The sequence below is a fragment of the Triplophysa dalaica genome, chromosome 10, assembly GCF_015846415.1.
Source record: "Triplophysa dalaica isolate WHDGS20190420 chromosome 10, ASM1584641v1, whole genome shotgun sequence".
Classification (NCBI taxonomy): domain Eukaryota; kingdom Metazoa; phylum Chordata; class Actinopteri; order Cypriniformes; family Nemacheilidae; genus Triplophysa; species Triplophysa dalaica.
The window spans coordinates 9,406,233-9,424,601 of record NC_079551.1 but is presented as its reverse complement, the minus strand read 5'-3'; the positions used below and the strand labels follow the sequence as shown (position 1 = coordinate 9,424,601).

General features: G+C 36.0%; 1 protein-coding gene and 1 long non-coding RNA gene across 3 annotated transcripts in view; one reads left to right on the top strand and one right to left on the bottom strand.

The window, feature by feature from the left end:
• The window catches only part of LOC130430280 (uncharacterized), a 35,242-nt gene extending 29,438 nt beyond the window's left edge, over window positions 1–5,804 (bottom strand). Inside the window, exons 1-2 of one of the 2 annotated variants that reach the window (XR_008907763.1) lie at window positions 5,415–5,804; window positions 4,283–4,322 (exon numbers count right to left, since the gene is read on the bottom strand). This is a non-coding gene — a long non-coding RNA (uncharacterized LOC130430280). Of the gene's footprint in view, window positions 1–350; window positions 632–4,282; window positions 4,323–5,414 lie in introns of those variants that run through there. The other variant, XR_008907762.1, reaches the window with a different exon arrangement.
• Window positions 5,805–10,815: 5,011 nt separating this feature from the next.
• On the top strand, window positions 10,816–15,815 carry tmem161a (transmembrane protein 161A). The gene is made up of 12 exons (XM_056758941.1): window positions 10,816–11,148; window positions 12,284–12,387; window positions 12,472–12,555; window positions 12,664–12,761; window positions 12,969–13,125; window positions 13,262–13,413; window positions 13,516–13,576; window positions 13,657–13,800; window positions 13,909–14,022; window positions 14,168–14,342; window positions 14,510–14,606; window positions 14,741–15,815. The coding sequence occupies exons 1-12, from the start codon at window positions 11,146–11,148 to the stop codon at window positions 15,034–15,036; spliced, it is 1,485 nt and encodes a 494-aa protein (XP_056614919.1). The 5' UTR covers window positions 10,816–11,145; the 3' UTR covers window positions 15,037–15,815.
• The last annotated feature ends 2,554 nt before the right edge of the window (window positions 15,816–18,369 follow it).

Below are 18,369 nucleotides of genomic sequence, written 5' to 3'. Positions count from 1 at the left end.
TCTTCCAGAATTGCATCTAAAAGAAAAGCAATTAAACTTTAAAAATAAAAATAAAAGTTTGAGCCAAATATGATCCTTATAATTTATATTCTATTATATTTTACGTATATACGTCCACAGCGAAATCAATGAGAACATCCCAGGCTGTAGTTTATAGACTTGCTTAAGATAGAGTTCCATAAGCAACGGAGTTAACTTTGAAATAATAAATATACAAAATAAAACGACTTTACACATCAAATAAAAACGAAATCTGCACACAAGGATTAAACAAAGTTAAGCTTCAACAACAGATAAATGGTATAACTCTCAAACAATGAGGGTCAAATGCCACAAAAAGAAATACTCACAAATCCAATTCACGTCCATTTTCACAAAGTACATCTCTTAATGTTTTGTCCCAAATGTGCACTTGCTCAAAAACGAAATCAAACATCCTTTTCATTCTAACGACAGCATTGGCAAAAAGCCTCAGTCAATGTCGCATCGAGATTTACAGTGTCTTTTCGATGCATTGGCGATTAATATACTAACGGAAAGCCTTTCAAAATAAAATAAAATATTTTGGGGTAAAATCCTCCAGCTACAAAGCAAGCACGAGTAAGCGCAAGGCTCCGACAGCACTGAAGAGGCGAACGGTAGAAGACTGAAGTGAGGGGCTCCTCTGGGCAGGGCCACGGGGGTCACACCGCCAACACAACTGTGATGTCACCAGCATTAACCATTAATGCTTATTGATACACATGACTGAACAGGACTGAGACACCCTGAGACGAGTCCGTGACCGAACACTGTTCTCACCATTATAAGCTAAATGATTTTTAAAACTAAACTGCAAAACTACGCGTAAATTATAAGCTATTGTTTTAAAGATTGGCCTACCATAAAACTTACATAAATAAATATAATACCAGTCTACATTTAGCCTACATGCATGTATAGAAGCTGACAATACACAAACGTTAATCCAATTATTCACTAGCTTTATTCCTTATGCATTTCTCGTGGCACGTCTCTTCGGAAAAGACATTTAGGCCTAATTAAAAATATGTGTGCAAATGCTAGCAAATACAGTGTTGCGTTGATAAACTTCGTTTTAAATTAATTCAAATATGCCTTTCTCTGTCTATTGTATACATAGAATGATAATATTTATACAATGCATATTATAAAAACCTCAACCAGTTTAAATCCAGTTTCTGGTGTTTCTGGTTCTTCAGGCGCAGGATATTAAGTCATGGTGCACAGTAAAAGTGCATGTTGCTGTTGTCGCCAAATAAAAGGTTTATTGACATCGCATATTCGTTTGTTTTAATGTTAAACATGAAACTCGTATAGTGCGCGAGAGCATCCTTTTCAATATTTTCATATGGAGACGCACGTTAGATTTGAGATTTAATGTGAAGGCTGGTCACATACTGAACATATCCTCGTATTGTATATTTGAAAATCAGGTGGAAAGCAAGAGAGTGAGCCATAAAAATACAATTATTCAAGGGTATTCTGTAAAGCGTGAAGGCCTAAGAAAGACAAAGCAGTTTTGGAAAAATATAAATATTTCATACAAATTCTGACGCCACTTAAAGGTTCCTTAAAATAATAACAATTATTATTATTATTAATACAAGTGTTCAATCATACATGCAGACATCTCACACACACACGACCATGGGCCTGTCCTTCTTAAAATATATTCCCCAGTTCATGTGAAAATGGGATCTCCCGGTTTCTCCATGTAAAACGTGGAATGTTCCATTAGCAAAAACGAGATGATATTTCGGGAGGGGCAAAGTAACATCATGCAAAGCAATAACTGAACATGTCGGCTGATGTGCAATTATGGATCTGTATTTCAATTTAAGGAAAGACAGTTTTTCTTATGAATGTCAAATACGCTCTTGCAAGCTTGTGCAAAAGCGAAATGTGAGAAACGAGATATATCGAAAATAGATATTGATAAATTGCAAAATTAAAATTCAGAAACAGTTCAGAAGTGTCAATGTCCTTGTGGTTGAAATTTTTGCAACTACGGGTTAACGCTGTTTGAGCATTAATAAAACCTGTACAGTTATACCTACTAGTTAATTTGACGAAAATTTGACTTCAAGAAGCAAAAGAAAACTCAATGTTTTTAGCCAGAGAAAAAACACTAGACTTAAAAATCCCATTGCTTAACTTTAAGAAAGATCTGCAAAAGCAATAGCTATTAATGCTATCAATTTTAATACAATCATTTTAAATATTCACAACAGTGTAAAGTTGGTCTTGGAAATGTGTCTCTAATAAAGTCTCTTGCATTCCAATTGACTGAGTTATATCAAATAATGTTTGTTCAAAAATAAAAGTGATTTACTAAAATACGACCCTGACTGTGCATGAAAGAGTCTCAAAATCTTATGAGCAAAGTTTGATTACAGTCATGCAATTCATTATTTCAAATTTTACATGGTCATAATATTAAATCATATAATACATTGAATATTTTCACAAAATGTTCTTTACTGTAGAATTACCGAAGAAACAGTGAATTACAAAAAATGACTGTATAGCTGGTTTTCACAGGCAGAGTCACAAATTATTTAAACCTCGCAGGGTATAAAAGTGAAACAATAAGTGTTTAACTATATGCTTTGAATAGCCTACGTTGTTTTGTTCTAGCGGTAGTCAATTGCATTGTTTAACTAAAATGTTTAGGTTGTTGTATTGGTGCAGTTATATAGCAAACTGAGATTTGTCTATTACACTTTTTCACGCACTATCAGAGAGAAAATTAATCATGCAGAATACATTGCCTGTGCACGCGCGAAAGCAGTTTGATACGAAAGACTAATGACATGTGTTATAATTTAACAATCAAAGTGAAAAAACACAAAAAAGTGACATTGTTTAAATTAAACAGAATCTAAATTTATGCTATTTAACTATGTTTGTTTTAATTAATCTTTATAAAAAGCTTCCGTGTATCTCGTATATTTTGTTTTAACTTACAGCTTGCTAATTGTTATCCCATTCTTTTGCACCCACAATTCAGACTTTAACAACTAAACCTTGCTACTAAGACTTTTGAAAATAAACATTGAATAATCAAACTTTCAAATGTCCAGTTTTATTCTGACATTAACCTCACATTTATTTTAATACCACACCTAGGAGTAATAAATGTGGATCTATGAGAGCTCTGTGTCTTGCACCTCACACCTTCCATCTCAAATTTGGCCAGTCCCCGCCCTCTGTCACAAACACACCTACACATGATTCTACCGCCCTTTGCGTCATGTCCTGCTCCAATAATGAGTTTCTCACCATGCTTAAGCTATACAGTATAAATGCAGGCTATATACTTATTTTTGCATTGAATACTTTTCCATTATTTTATTTTTAGATTGTTTCATTTAGGATTTTGTATTACTGTATTTGATCAAGTGTCGTTCCTCTTACCTAATCGTTTACTTTTTTAATAAATAAAAAGGTACAGTAAATTATGAGAATTACAATGCATTGAGGTGTAATTTGCAGTATGCTTTGTGATCTGAGATATCTAAAAGCTCACTCAAATTTAGGGAAGCAAACAGGTAGAAGAGAACTGTCCTTGGTCCTGAAATTCAGCACCGCTAAAGTTCTTACATACAGTAGCTATCACAAACACGTGTTTCACAAATTGAATAGGCCTATACATCAATTTCCCATCTTCCCAGAGTCGTATTTACATTAAATGACTTACTAAATAAAATAGAAAACATCTAGTAAAATAGAAACAGCTACTTCATGTAACTTGTTAGATTGATATTGTGTTTTATTGGACACCAAGAGGCAAAGTTATCTAAATGAACACAAAATAAAAAATATATGTGACATAGTCTATTGAAGATTCCTATGTTTTTTCGAAATTCGCATATTGTTTCGATAAACAATTTAACAAGACAAAACAGAAGGAATCTCGTTTAATACCATTCATTTTTCAATTATTTATTGTCTGGACTTCTATATTTTTCAACATATACTGAAACTCTAAATGTTATACATCTGAATCTGGTAAATCAGATTTAGCAGCCGAAATGTGAATGTTAGTGGCTGAAGTGTTTTATTCATATATTAAATGTTGGTTTACATTATTAAGTGAAAATTCTACTACAAACGTTTACAAAGCTTTAATGTAAATTCTAAATATTCAACTTAATATTTTTTAAATATTATTGTACATTTTAACTTATACATTAGAAATTTCAACATTGCTGTGTAGCACAAAACAATTAAATATCTGCCAAATCTTGACAAATCTTACCTGTTTTGCAGTGCGTGATGATCTTTTATTTTTTATATACCTGCAAAATAAGAGATATATTTTGAAATAGTATATAATCAGAACAAATGAACACATGGGCCTTCCTTGGTCAACTATTGACGCTGGTATATTTATTTAGATTTTGTACATATAGAGATTAAATGTTTTTTTTTATTAAAACATGTACCTGAAGCTGAAATAATTTGGAAATAAAAGGGGTATTACCAGACTATTAAAATCACATCTTATCATAATGTTTTGGGATGAAGCACAGAAGCGGCTGGAGTTTACAAAGAAGCCTGTGAAGAGCAAACGCACGTGTCTTACACTCTCTCTCTCTCTCTCTCTCTCTCTCTTTCTCTCTCTCTCTCATACACACACACACCTTAATACAACCGTATCTTCAAAAACTTCTCCATACACCACTTCATTTTCAGGCATAAATTACATTAAAAGATATTCATTTGTTTATTAAAAAAAATCACTGAGTAAATAAATATATAAGTGTATCTGACATTAAATAAATTCTTAAATAGTTGTATCCATCAATGTGTTGGGACTGGGTATAATAGTCGAGAAAAAAAGATTTGGGGCCTTTTGTGGGGTTCCAGGGTTCCTCTTGGTCTCTATTGTTGGCCTCTCCAAAAGCCTGATTAATTAATTTCACACTGTAGCCCCGGAGAAGATTTTCCCACAAACAAGCGTCTGAGAGAAATTCAGCCCTAAGAAAGAAGTCAACATCAAGTTCAACAACGTGCGGGCTGCTCATTATCATGACAATAACGTCTGGGAGCGCAGAAGTCTTTTTAACAAGAGGGTCTGGCGTCAATACACTCCACCTCCCAGACCCCGGAACATTTTCCCAGGCTCCTCTAACAATCGCACAACTGTTTGCTCCCCAGGCTCGCCTAATGATCACTTCACACGACGCTCAAAAGATGATTTAGTTAAAATACGCTACATTAACTCTGACAAATGAAAATTTTCCCCTCTAAACAAAACATAAGAATTAGAAAGTATTAGCAAATGCTCAAAGAAAACATTAGACTATTAATCTTTTTTAGGCTATTTTACGCAAAACGAGTTAAACTGTATTGCTGCTCCATACGTCAATTTAAATTACGATACTCACTAAGCAAGTTTGGGACGATCCATCACATCACAGAATCGAATCCAAATGTTAAACCCGTAAAGGTACCAGTCGCAGTGCATTTGGTGGTAAAGAATGTGTAACTTTTCTTCTGAAACTGCATATAAGCACATCCACAAATGCTGTGTACTTCCATGCATTAAACAGTATTTTTCTTTACAAACTGATCTAAAACTGCGTTAGCAAATTACAACTCCGTTCTCTTGATATCTGCCATGTATCCAGTTTTCCTATTCCGGAAGACTGGTACCAAGTCTTTAGTGGATCTCAACGCGAGCCCGGCGTGCAGGGGACGTGCGCAGAAACTCAAGCAGCTCGCGCCCAAACAGCGTCTAGTTGTGAATTGATGAGTTATTGTTCCACGTGCATGATCCATTAAGAGTAACGCCCATCTGATCTCGCTCCCAAGGTTGGCATATTTGCATAATAAAAAATAGATTTGCTCGTTTTGGTTAGATATACTTTTTTTTTACTTACATAAACGCAATTTATATGCTTTATAAACTCAGATTTTAAACAGAAAGATGTACGAAGCTTGCTAACACCTTGTGGAGAACCAGCATCTGCATTTCACATGATGACAGATTAAGATTCCTGTACCGTCAATACACAAAAACACACATTCCTCACAACATTGAAACGTGTGTGTGCAGTGCAGGTCAAAAGACAAGGACGCCATGCTTAAAGAGTCACGCGCGTAAATTTCCTTTGATCACGTTTTGCGCATAGCCTATTGAGCCTAAATCCACAGAAACATGTTCCACTGCGTCTCAGAGAGATGTGAGATTTGGTAATGAAGGTGTATGCGATTCTCCTGCTGAGGGGGAATCTGGCTGACGAGTCAGGTTCAGAATACGTGGCTGGTTTCCTGTTGACGTCATAGAACTGTAAGAGTCTTACGTAAAATATAATCGCGCTCGATGGGTTCGGGACGTCATTATGCATTTCCAGGCTTCTTTTAGAAACACGGGACTAAAAATAGACACTCAATTCGTCTATCAAAAGTATATGGATCTTGACAGCTCTTGGATTTTCCCAAAAATATTAACAGTTGACAGAATGAACGTGTTACAAAAATATTGCTGAACTAAATTAGCAACTAAGCACATTTACTTCGATTCATATGTTTATAATAAGCCTATGTATTTTGCACCGCTCGACGAAGGCCTGTATACTTATTCAGTAAATTATTCACAATAAATTCGATAAAGTGTTTTGTTATACATTCTTACCATCTGTTTTTTAACCTCAGCCATTAGATATGACTAGATAGGATAGAGAATTTTATTAAGGTTTGAGTCAGAATGTGTTGACTTTAGTGAACACACCAGAAAACAGCGACACCCTTTGGTGTAAAGGCGCACCAAGCTTATGCAAAAAACAAACGTGTACTCTTTGGACTAAAGCATGTTTAAATATCATATCATATATAATCGTGCTTAAATATATTCTTCAAATGTATTTTTTATTATTCATATTTACTGCGTTAAACGTCCAAAGATTAACATCTGATTTCTAATACAGCAGACATCCACATACAGCCCTAGTTAAAAAAAATGAATCTGAATAAATACTAAAAGAGCTCTACAGTTAAACAGTAACAATTGAATCAAAGTGTTCTTTATTTTTTTAATGCTTAAATTAAGCAACAAATAGTCAAATTACCAAAGAACCATACAATGCAGTCTAATAAAGAAACCAATTTGCTTTATAGTATGTTACAAAAAACATGATGCTGATGTGAAAAAATCATTGGAAGGGTTTTGATTATCTTAAACTTGATAATGATTGTACTTTAATTAGAAACAATGCTACATTTATAGGCCTTATATAAATATTAGCTATAACTGTATTGTATCAAAACATTTTAAATTGACAGAGAGTATAGGTAAAGATTATTAGCAGATTATGAACAGTTTGATCATCCTCTACACTTACCCTCATTTAACATATCAGAATTCCTAAATGTAGCTTAAATATAAACGTGTTTAAAACTTACGTGAATGACTCAAAACTGTATGTAGCCTAACAATGATGCTTAGGCCTATAAACGTGTCACATCAATTATCCGCAAATGTTAAATAGTCTATAGCAATCAATACGAGAAAATATTGTATTGTGCGATACAGTGCAATTTAAGATAGATCAGCACCGAGACAGGTGTAAAAAACATTGAATAAAGAGCTGACGTAAAAATGTGCTCCTCATATCATCATAAAGGCACGAGCGAAAAAGTCCTGTAGCCTACGTATTAAAACATTTTAACTGACGTTAAAAACACTTCGGGAAAATTATATTAGGCTATTAATATTCGTTGGACACATCAATCCAGTAAAACAAAAATTAAAAGCAAAATTTAAAAAGATTACATAATACATAATAAGCTGTCTTGTTTATCTCTATGTAGGCCTATGTCTCACAGGTTGCTCTTGACCCTGTTCTTAAATAACAGAAGTTTCAGATTGACCTGCAGGTCGCAAGGTCGAATGCAAAATCAAAGTCTGAGCAAAAATGTGAGTTAAATGATGTCTTGTCGTGACACCATAATAAATACCCATTGTCTACGATCATTCAGACCTTGAGCGATGAATAAAGTTATATGGAGAAAGTCATAAAGATATTAACCAAATTCCTCATATTTTTTATATAGTTTCCTTTCAAACACACAGTCCCTTCGCAACACCCACAATTACAACAGTTGTTCAAAGTTTTATATCTATGACGAATATTCATCTTGCAGAAGTTTAAAACATAATCAACATTTGCCAAATATATTATAGTGAATACAAATAGCCTAATAAGCACACATGACGTCATACACGATCATATTTAACAATTAACGTCATATTCGAAGAAAATAATTGGCAATAAGAACGAATGTTTTTAATGATTAAAAATTGGTAATTTCAAAGAGAAAAAAATAATTATTAAAAAAAAACTACTTATTGTCTTTGTGAGCGACGGAAAGTGTCAGAAAATCTCTAAAACCTGCATGAGGATAAAATATTTTAAACGTACATACCCAAAGTTTTTAGCGTTGTGGAGAGATGTTCCTACACTGGCTGTTTCGTGGGAAAAGACTCGCCTCTGCATCCACAGCCCTTTAATTGGAGACGGGCTGGATTTTATGGAAATGAGCATTGAACATTAGTCTTGCCGACTGATTGCCACATATAAGAAGAGTGCAAGGGCCATATTCACGTCTTTTAGCAACGCAATTCAGAAGGTCAAGTTCAAGCGCATATCTCAGCTCTTTCAATGTGTGTGACCAATTATCATGCAAGTCGCGTAAAAGCCATGTGTGTGAAAGCCCGTGTAGGCTTTGAGCTGAAAACAGTTCAACTGGTCGAAATCTTCCTTACATTCTATTTTCAAAGGAGGTAACAACTTTTATTGAAGTTTACAATAATATTTAACAATATTTTATGAAAAACAATGTTCCATAAAATTATAATTTAATTTCAATGTGCTCATATCAAATTATCATTAATAACAATATGATTCTGCATTTGTTGGTTGATAATCTCTTTAGGCCAACAAAGACAGTCAACAGCCAACAAAGACAGAACCGATTTTTGGAGAAAGGAAAAGTAAAAGTGTTCTCAAAAGTCCTTTAAATATAAACTATTGTGCACTCCAAGATAACCAGAATGGCTTCAAATCTTTCACATAGATCTTTTTATTCTGCACTGTAAAAATGTTTAGTTTGCACCAAGTTGCCAGTAACTTACTGTAGATTTATATTTATCGAATTTATTGGCAACAGTATGTTCAAAGATAAATTAATATTAAACATTAAAAAATCTTTATCTTTACAGAAAAAAAACTTTAAAATAACTGCCTCCCGCAAAGCATTTTGGGAAACAGATTTAGTTTTCTAATTTTGGTTCCCAGAATGCTTTGCATGAGGCTCTCATTATTATATATATTTTTCTGTAAAGATAAAGACTTGTTAATGTATAATGTTTATTTGAACAAACTGTTGCAAGTAAATTGCATAAATGTAAATCTACAGTAAGTTACTGCAAACTACTACCAATAATACTGTAATTTCCACAGTTTTTTTACAGTTAGTAGTTCTTTGGAAACTACCTGTAAAATCCTGAGATCTCAAAAACAGCCTAAAATGATTTTGGTTCTTTAATGGATCCGAGTAACTTAACTTTGAAGAAAGCTGATTATATAGTTCTCAGGAACCTTTACATTTTGAGTGGACTATATGACCAAACTGAATTCTGTTCAATTCATATTTTGTATTTTAAAGAAAACGTTAAAGGCTCAGAAATTAACTAATAAAAGCATGGGGCTCAAACCCCACAGAGTAACAACAGTGCTCGAATTGAAGGGGTCCTGGGGGTATCCAGGGTCCCCCGAAAGGCATTGGCAAGAAGCAAAAATGGACTTTGGGGGGTCCCTCAGATATTTGTATTTGAGTAAAAATGATGATGACAATTGTGATTAAATTCATGCAATGCTAAGCGCAGGACATTGAATGATGCCTGCTCTTCTATGTAAGCCTGTTTTAAATATAGATATGCATATGAGTATCAAATACATTGTGTATTTTGTATCAATAGTATATTGCGAGACTAACCCCCACCAAAAAAAGTCTTATGAGGGGGACCCCAAATAAGACTTGGTTCAATTCGAGCACTGAGTAACATACCACTGAGCATACAGGATCTCATTCAGTCTGAAGCACAATTTGAACTTCTGATTTACTGATTTAAGATCAAAGCTGTTTCAGTATATCAATATCATCGCTGTCCTTCTAAAACCTTGGATGTCCAAATGCATAGTGTTTCATGAAATGGAAAAACACTGACAACATTATTAAAAAAGTATAAGTTGAAAAGCACTTTTTAATACTTTTTATCGGTTAGACATTTGCAAAACCAAGTGACAAATATAAAGGGTGACAAAGGTTGATTTAGGGCAAAAATTTGTTTTTCAAATTGTGTATACACATTACACAATGCAATTTAAAAAATGAGAGTCAACCATATTGGTCCTACTAATGGGTAAAGGTAATATGCTCTCAAATGTGAAAATTCTGATGTTCGTGGTTAAAGAAACTTTGATTCAATGTAAATGCGGATACATGTTAAAGTTTTTCTTCATATGCATGTAGTCAGTTTTGAGTAGAAACATTACTTTGTTTAAACAAAAGTGGGAATTTAAACACATCTGTGCAAAGTCACAACTATAAGCAAAAAGTAGATAACGCGTTTTGAATCTGAATCTGAGACCGAGAAATGCTTTAAACTGTAATGAACTATTAATCAGTTTATTATACTATTAATCGTCTGATGTAGCCAAATAATTATCAGCAGGAAATCCCTTATACGATTCAACAATTCTTTCTAAAATATTTAAAAATAAAAACACACAATGCGAGGATAAAAACGTCAACTCTATGTTGACACAACACCTCACATTTGTCGTAACACCTGCTGACCCGCGTTATTTCTGTCCTTGAAGAAAAACTGAAGACATTTACGGTTACGCGTCGGGGGGCCAATCAAATCGCAGACGCTCACGCTCCTCGACCAATCTTACCGCGCGTCTCATGCGTTGCCGATATGGACCAATCAGTTCGAGCGTTCGGTGCCGGCGTCATCAAAACACTCTTTCAGCTGTTTGAACATTGAAGTGTCACCACGAGTGCGCCTTTACATGGGAAAAACTCATTCATTTAAATCATCAAACGAAAATGGTCAGTATGTTTACTGGAGATACTTTAAAATCGACTAAACGTGCACTTTAAACACGACTGATATAGTTGTTTATTGTTTGCGGACTCGGTGTTGTCTTGTTAGCATTAATGGTAACTTAGCTCAGTCTGACGTGTTGGACTGGTTTGGCTTTGCATGTCTATTTTTGATCCGTAGCGCACGTGTTACTCTTTAAAGTGACCGTGACAAAGATTCGGCTCCGATCCTTGCAGAGGGTCTCAGTTGTCGATTAATATTGCGATATCGGATGTTTAGCTGTAGCGTGTTAGCAAACTACCCATGCATGTCTCTCAATGGGTTGGGGGTTTGAACTCGCCACCTGTGCTCTAACTTTGACAGCATGACTTTCTCATCTTGAGTGACTGCCACAGTCTGGAGTCGCTGAATGTTACTACATTTAAGTCTTGCGAAAATTAACCATTGTTTTCTAATGCACTTTGAAACTGGTGTTTGTAGTAATAAAACAGCAACCTCAAACGTACGACTTTATTTACTGTAGTAATCACAGTTCAGCCGTGACATTTGTTAAATTATGAATATATACTGTCTGTTCCCACATACAAATATTTCGTCTCTTACCTCAGTTGGCAGAACAAACTAAGTGCCTTGAAATACAAGTGCACTTGGAAACAACGCATCGGGATAAACGTGAAAATACACGATGTTTTAAAAGTACAACCTTAGTAATTAAATATCAAACGCGTTAAAGAGAGACTTAAATCGCTACTATCATTTAACATTATAAAAAGTATTGTTTTTTGAAGTCGTGTAACTGGTTAACGATTTAACGTCGCGCAAATCGCGATGCGCAAAGTGACCATTTACATAGAGAACGATTCACTCACAACCGGAAGTTCATCCGCCTGTCATAATAGAAGCCCTAAAATGATGACCCAAACCACTTTACATCTCAAATAACACATATACTTGTAACTAAGAATAAATATTAAACTTTATCTAAACATGCACTTCACATTTTTGCTTGTAAACCCTCAAGAATATAATTCTCTTCCAGTTCCAGTGTCGCAGATACTGTTGGTAGTCAAGCTTAATAATAGTAAACCTCTAAAGATCGATTTTTTATAGTTTAATGTCTATATGTGGTTGTCCTTCAAGGCGCTGATGGGTGTTCAGTTGGTGGTGAGCTTGCTGGCGGTCAGCATTATGCAAAGGATGGCCCCCCATCTCTCCTTTGCACGCTGGCTTTTATGTAACGGCAGGTATGCATAAACATCGTATACTAAGGATAAACGTGATCGGGCTCCTGTTTCCTTTTTAATGTCATGTCCTGTTTGTTTTCTCAGTCTTTTCAAGTTCAAACATCCGTCTGAGGGTGAGCTGTGTGCTCTTGCAGGAAAGCAAATTCCAAAGACGGGAAGGCGAGACAGGTTGGAGCGGTTTACGTCGGTTTCATTATATATAACTTGACTACATTTATCCACATGGATAACTGGAGGGGTACACCTATTATTTCACTGATCCCTTTTGGTTAACAGGAGACAAAATGGACAAGGAGAACCCAAGCCGCTCACGGTTCCGAAAGACATCGATCTTCATTTGGAAAGTGCTCCTGTTGGTGTCATGGATGCTCTTGGTAGGTCTTGAATGATCCATACGAAAATATGAATTGCTTAGTGTTCCTGTATCTGAAACGTTAAGGAGTAGATAATCTTCACAATTCCAACCGTAAGACTTTCAGTATATATTCCCCATGTGTGCATGTCCCATATATTCCATATCCTCTTTTTCAGACTTGGTCCAGCTCATTCTTTTATCTCTCTTTGCTTCCTTTTTCCCACAGTTCTACGGTTCTTTGTGGAGTATCAGTGGCTCATTGACTTTGCCGTGTATGCCACGGGGATCTACCTTTTCACCGAAGGCTATTTCAGCGTGGTGGACGGCAGCAAGGAGGTCAATATCGCTGCCATCTGGTGTGTGCTGACTGTTTTCTTCTGCCTGTATCCTTCACCATAAACCACCCTTAGTTCTTCACCTGTATCATTTTAGGACAGTTTAGGAAGTCTTGCATGCATTACTGCCTGCACAGTTTGCTTCGAGTCTCCTTCGTAGATTTGTCTTGACTGAAGTTCCCAGGAGGACCCTGTATGTTCTCACGAGCCACTACTTCAGTTCTGATGAGGGGGGCGAGCGTTCGGTGTGTCTGGCTTTTGGCTTCTTATCGCTGCTTGTGGCCATGCTGGTTCTTGTAGTGAGAGAAGACTATCTGGAGTTTGGTCTCGAGCCCGGTATGTCCCGGCTTTTATATTCCTAGAGGTGTTTTGATGTTAAATATCTAGTTTCAACTATTATCATTGTAATAATAATGCATGCAATTTTTTTTTTTGAAGGTTTTACAAATGTCTTTGACAATTTTGAAGTCTTCGCCAAACAGCACGGCTACGAGTGGTCGTAAGTAATACATTGATGGTTAGACGCCATAAACCCTTCAAATATAGTTATCATCCAGAAATTCAGGATTTATATTTCAGAATTCCATTCACCAAGCTGTCCGTAAAATTGGGTCTGGCTGTTATTTGCGCCCTCATTGGAGCTCTCCTCGCTTTCCCCGGACTTCGATTGGCCCAAACTCACCTGGACGCAGTTCAGATGAATGCAGACCGTCCAATCATTCAGTAAGGCGACTGCGGATTTTATTGCAGTATTATTTAATGTAAACTGAGAGTTGCTGTTATGATGAATTCCAGGATCTGAAGAAAACAATCCATTTTTTTTCTTTCCAGAATCCTGTTACAAATTAGTTTTCTGTCTCCACTGGTGGTTGTTGTAATGTGGATCAAACCTATTGCTCGAGACTTCCTTGGCAACGCCCCCATGGGAAAGACCTCAATCACCCTGTAAGCATGTTCAATCAAATTTAGTTCACAATTGAACATTATAATATATATATATAATATTTTCTATGATTTTGTTCCATTTTTCTACCACAGAATGAAGTTTTAAAGCATTTTGCAACAGAAATGTTTATTTATCATTTTGCAGGCTGTCCAGTTCAGCTTTTAACTCTGTGCGTCTGTGGACGATTGTGGTTCTCTGTGTTCTGCGGCTTATGCTCACGCGGTACCACCTGCAGGCCTACCTAAATCTGTCTCAGAAGTGGGTGGAGCATATGAAGAAAGAGGCGGGGCGTATCGCTGCCATTGACATCCAGAGAAAGGCAAGATAAGATTTCAAAGGATTGTTTGACTTCACATTAAGTAAACATTACATGGCAGTTTAACAGAGTACACAATGTTACGTACTATTTACAGTTATTCTTAAATACAATGTTACTGGGTTTTTTACGTTTTCATGTTATGATTGTTTTTCCAAACGTGTGTGCAGGTGACACGAGTTTTCTGCTACCTGACAGTGGTCACCCTACAGTATCTTTTGCCCATTCTGCTTATACTTTTCTCAACCTTGGCGCTCAAATCTTTAGGTGGGTCTGTTAAAAGTCTTGTATTGTGAGGATGACCAGTGCATGGTCTCACCGGTCAATCGGCATCCAATATCTTAAGGAATAAATCAGCATCAGAAACTAGTTCTAATCTGTTCCATCGCTTTTCTCCTCAGGTGACTTCTCATGGGGGCTCGGAGCAGAGACCCCAGGTGTGACCCCCGTTCCAATCCTTCCCGTCACGCCTTCGCCGGCCCCCAGACTCGAAGACGACGAGGACATGGAAGACATGGAGGAAGACATCCAAGCCACCGTCGCCCACCTGACCGAATTATTCGTTGCCTTACGCGGGGTCTTCACACCCCTCTTCTTCAAGGGCATTTTCGCCTTCCTCACTTGGTGGGTTGCGGCCTGTCAACTCATCAGCAGCTTGTTCGGCATCTACTTCCATCAGTATCTAATGCACAATTGAAAAGTGTCCTGAAATGAATATTCTATGCACTAAGTCCAGTTTGTGAAATATAGAAGTACTGCAGCATCACAGCATCATCATGAACTGCCTTGCAACACCATTTGGTGCCATGAGAACAAATATTCATGCCTGAATCATCAAAACCTATACAGTACTTTGTAATCTTTATTGTTATGATTTGGCACATTGCTGGTACACAAGGGGGAAATATTTACTTGGTACAATCAAAGCAAAGATGCTAGTTGTAGATACGCTGTTTCTAACATTTTTGTTACTATAACATTTGAAACTGATCTAAACCGATCCACAATTGGTCAATATGCCTCATTTGCATAATCACAGTAGTATCCAACTATGGCAATCTTTGCATCATGATGCAGTTCTGAGGACCTGTGAACTCAGGGATGCGTAATAGTGTTTCTTTCACCAGCAAGTGCAAAATTCTTGAGCGCTGCAGTCAAACAAATGAAGATTTAAGTTCATTTTGTATGTTGCCTTACTGTGTATTTTAAATACCGCTTTCGCTATATAGCCGATGACTTTTGCGGTGCTTGACATTTTTCTTTGTGTTTCATTTTTGTTTCATTTGTTCTGTTCACTACATTAGCTGCCAAACTACTGTCCGAGGAAGTCATCAGGGATTTAATTTAGTTTCGAATTGCAGTCTTAAAACAAGCTTAACAATGTTTTACTGACTATGTTCAGATTTATTTATTCATTTACTAGTGTCAATCAACATTTCATTTGATTACTAATAATAAATTATTTTAAAAAAGGAACACGAGTCTTGTTTCTATTACGATTGAATGGAATATCTCATCCAGAAATGAATGTTCTTTCATTATTTATTCACCCTCATGTCATTCCAAACCGGTGACTTTCATTCTTCTGCAGAACACAAAAGAAGATATTTTGAAGGATGTTGATAGACAAACAACATCGACCCTCATTGACTTCTACTGTATGTATGTACACCAAACCACAAACATTTCTCAAAATATCTTCTTCTGTGTTACGTTAAAGAAAGAGTCATATACAGGATTTGAACACAAGAGTGAATATATTGTGAAGAAACTTTTTTATTTTGGGGTAAACCTTTTGTCTAAATCTTTTTATGATTTGACGGGATACTAAATATACTCATTTGGGATTAATTGTATTGGCTAATTTGAATATTTTATTAAGATGCACATAAAATGCTTAAATTCATCATTATCACTACTAAATAATTTAGCAAGGCTAATTCTTAGAAACCAATAAATTGTTGGGAAAACTCACAAACCGGTGCTTGATTCTATTCTATTGATATGCAAAACATTTGTCTGGTGTGTTTTTGCCTCTCATTTTTTAGACACAATAGCATGCAAAATATAAACATCCAAAACGTTTTTAAAACACATCAGCTCAGCCCATTTGTCTTTACATGTCATATGTTCTAGAGTTTAGTCTGAAAGATGACACGATTCCTATCTGACAATATCAGACTTCCAGTCAGAACTTACCCCAGCACTGATGTGAGGTCACATGGTCACTATTTGTGATAAGCTGATATGTTTGAAAATGGATGATTTGAACAAATTTTGCCACTTCACTTCAGTTAACACAAATTTTCTTCTACATTCTTTAGTAAGAACACCCTTTGCATGAGTGTGTAGTATTTTTGTGAGCACATTTGAGATGTAAATTCATAATTCTTCCGTGATCATTTTCTTTACACTCCTTAGTACAAAAATGCAATGAAGGTGGACCTTAGTTAGGTATTCACAAGCAAGTCTGCATTATCCAGTCTCGCCACCCAGACCCTCCGTCCCACCAACGTCTCATCTCAAACTCAGACGTATATATATTTTCCCATGACAAGCAGGGCGATGACACGTCTGGAAGTCGTGTCTGGCTTAATGAAGTGAAGGGTGACAGGGTTGACATATCTATATAATCACATTAATTATGTGCATCTGTCAGGAGGCCCAGTCTGAGACTCACTGCGGGCCTGGCTGTTGCTATAGGGACTGGACCGAGGACCATTCAGACGTGCCCTCCAGACTCGTCCCATCTGCCCCTCGAGACCTGCCCAGACATGACCTCCGCGACCCTCTTTTCAAACGATGTAGGGTGCGCCGTGCCGACGATCTGGAGAGATGGGTGATTCCAGCCAATTTTCAGCTTTTTAATAGCTTAAGGGTTTGGAGGTGGTGCACACGGGTGTCTGAGAAATATTTGAATGTAATTGAGTACAGACATAATAGATATGTGTGTTTGTGATGGCGGATATGCGTCTTGATTTGGAGTGTTATGGTGATTACAATAGCGTTGGATGTTGTAACAGGAGTCACGGATGAAATCAAATGATAATGAGTTGGTATGAAGAAAGAAAGAGCAGTGCTGGTACTGTGATGGTCTCACATACACGTTGCATTTGAGGGATTTGATGTCCCGACTGCTTTGAACCTTGATGTTGCTTGTTAATATTATTCATGTACTGAAATTTGAAGGTAATGGTATCTTAAAAACAAAATACATAGGTTCCCTGGAACCTTTTTGGGAGACTTTAAGACCAACATTGGTTCATGTTGTATTCTGGATAAATGAAAGCAGAATACTTTATTGGTGTTTACGCACAGTATGTAGTAGGCCTTACAAACATTTTATTCAAGTGTACTTCTTTTAGAGGTCACTACAGTGGACAGCTATAAAAAAGCCACTTCTTTTGTATTCTTGTGAGGGTTTTGAAAAAAATGTGGAAAAATACGTTTTAAAGGTTCGAATCATGATTTTCATGCCTAAAGACTAACAATACAACACGTAGGAAAATAATCCTGAGGTTGTGATAAATAATGCATGAAAACTTAAAACAGGTTAAAGTATAACAAAATCCCTTATATGTACTTCTCAGAAATATACTTTATCTAATTTTAAGTTGTAAATTAGTTATCTTAACCTTTTAACGGTCACTAAATGTACATTTAAGTTTACATTACATTTACATTTCTGTAAAAAACACCTAAAGTTAGTCTTTTATGAAAGTAGACACTTGGAAGATAATTGCTGAGCAAAAAATCACTTATGACAATACATTTATTTTAGACCAGGTACTTTTCTACATAGTTTATATTATAATAAACTGGTCAAATAGTTATTCTAGAGACGTACATCTTCCCAGTGATAAAGTTCCCAGTGTAAAAAGTTTCACCAAAGAAACAGTGACATTAAAAAGGATACATTATACTTAAATGCATGCCTTTATGAACTGAAAAGTGGACCAATTTAGTCAAAAACAATTTTAAAATGGTACACTTACAAGTATCCTAATTGTAGTACTTTCTAAACTTTGCC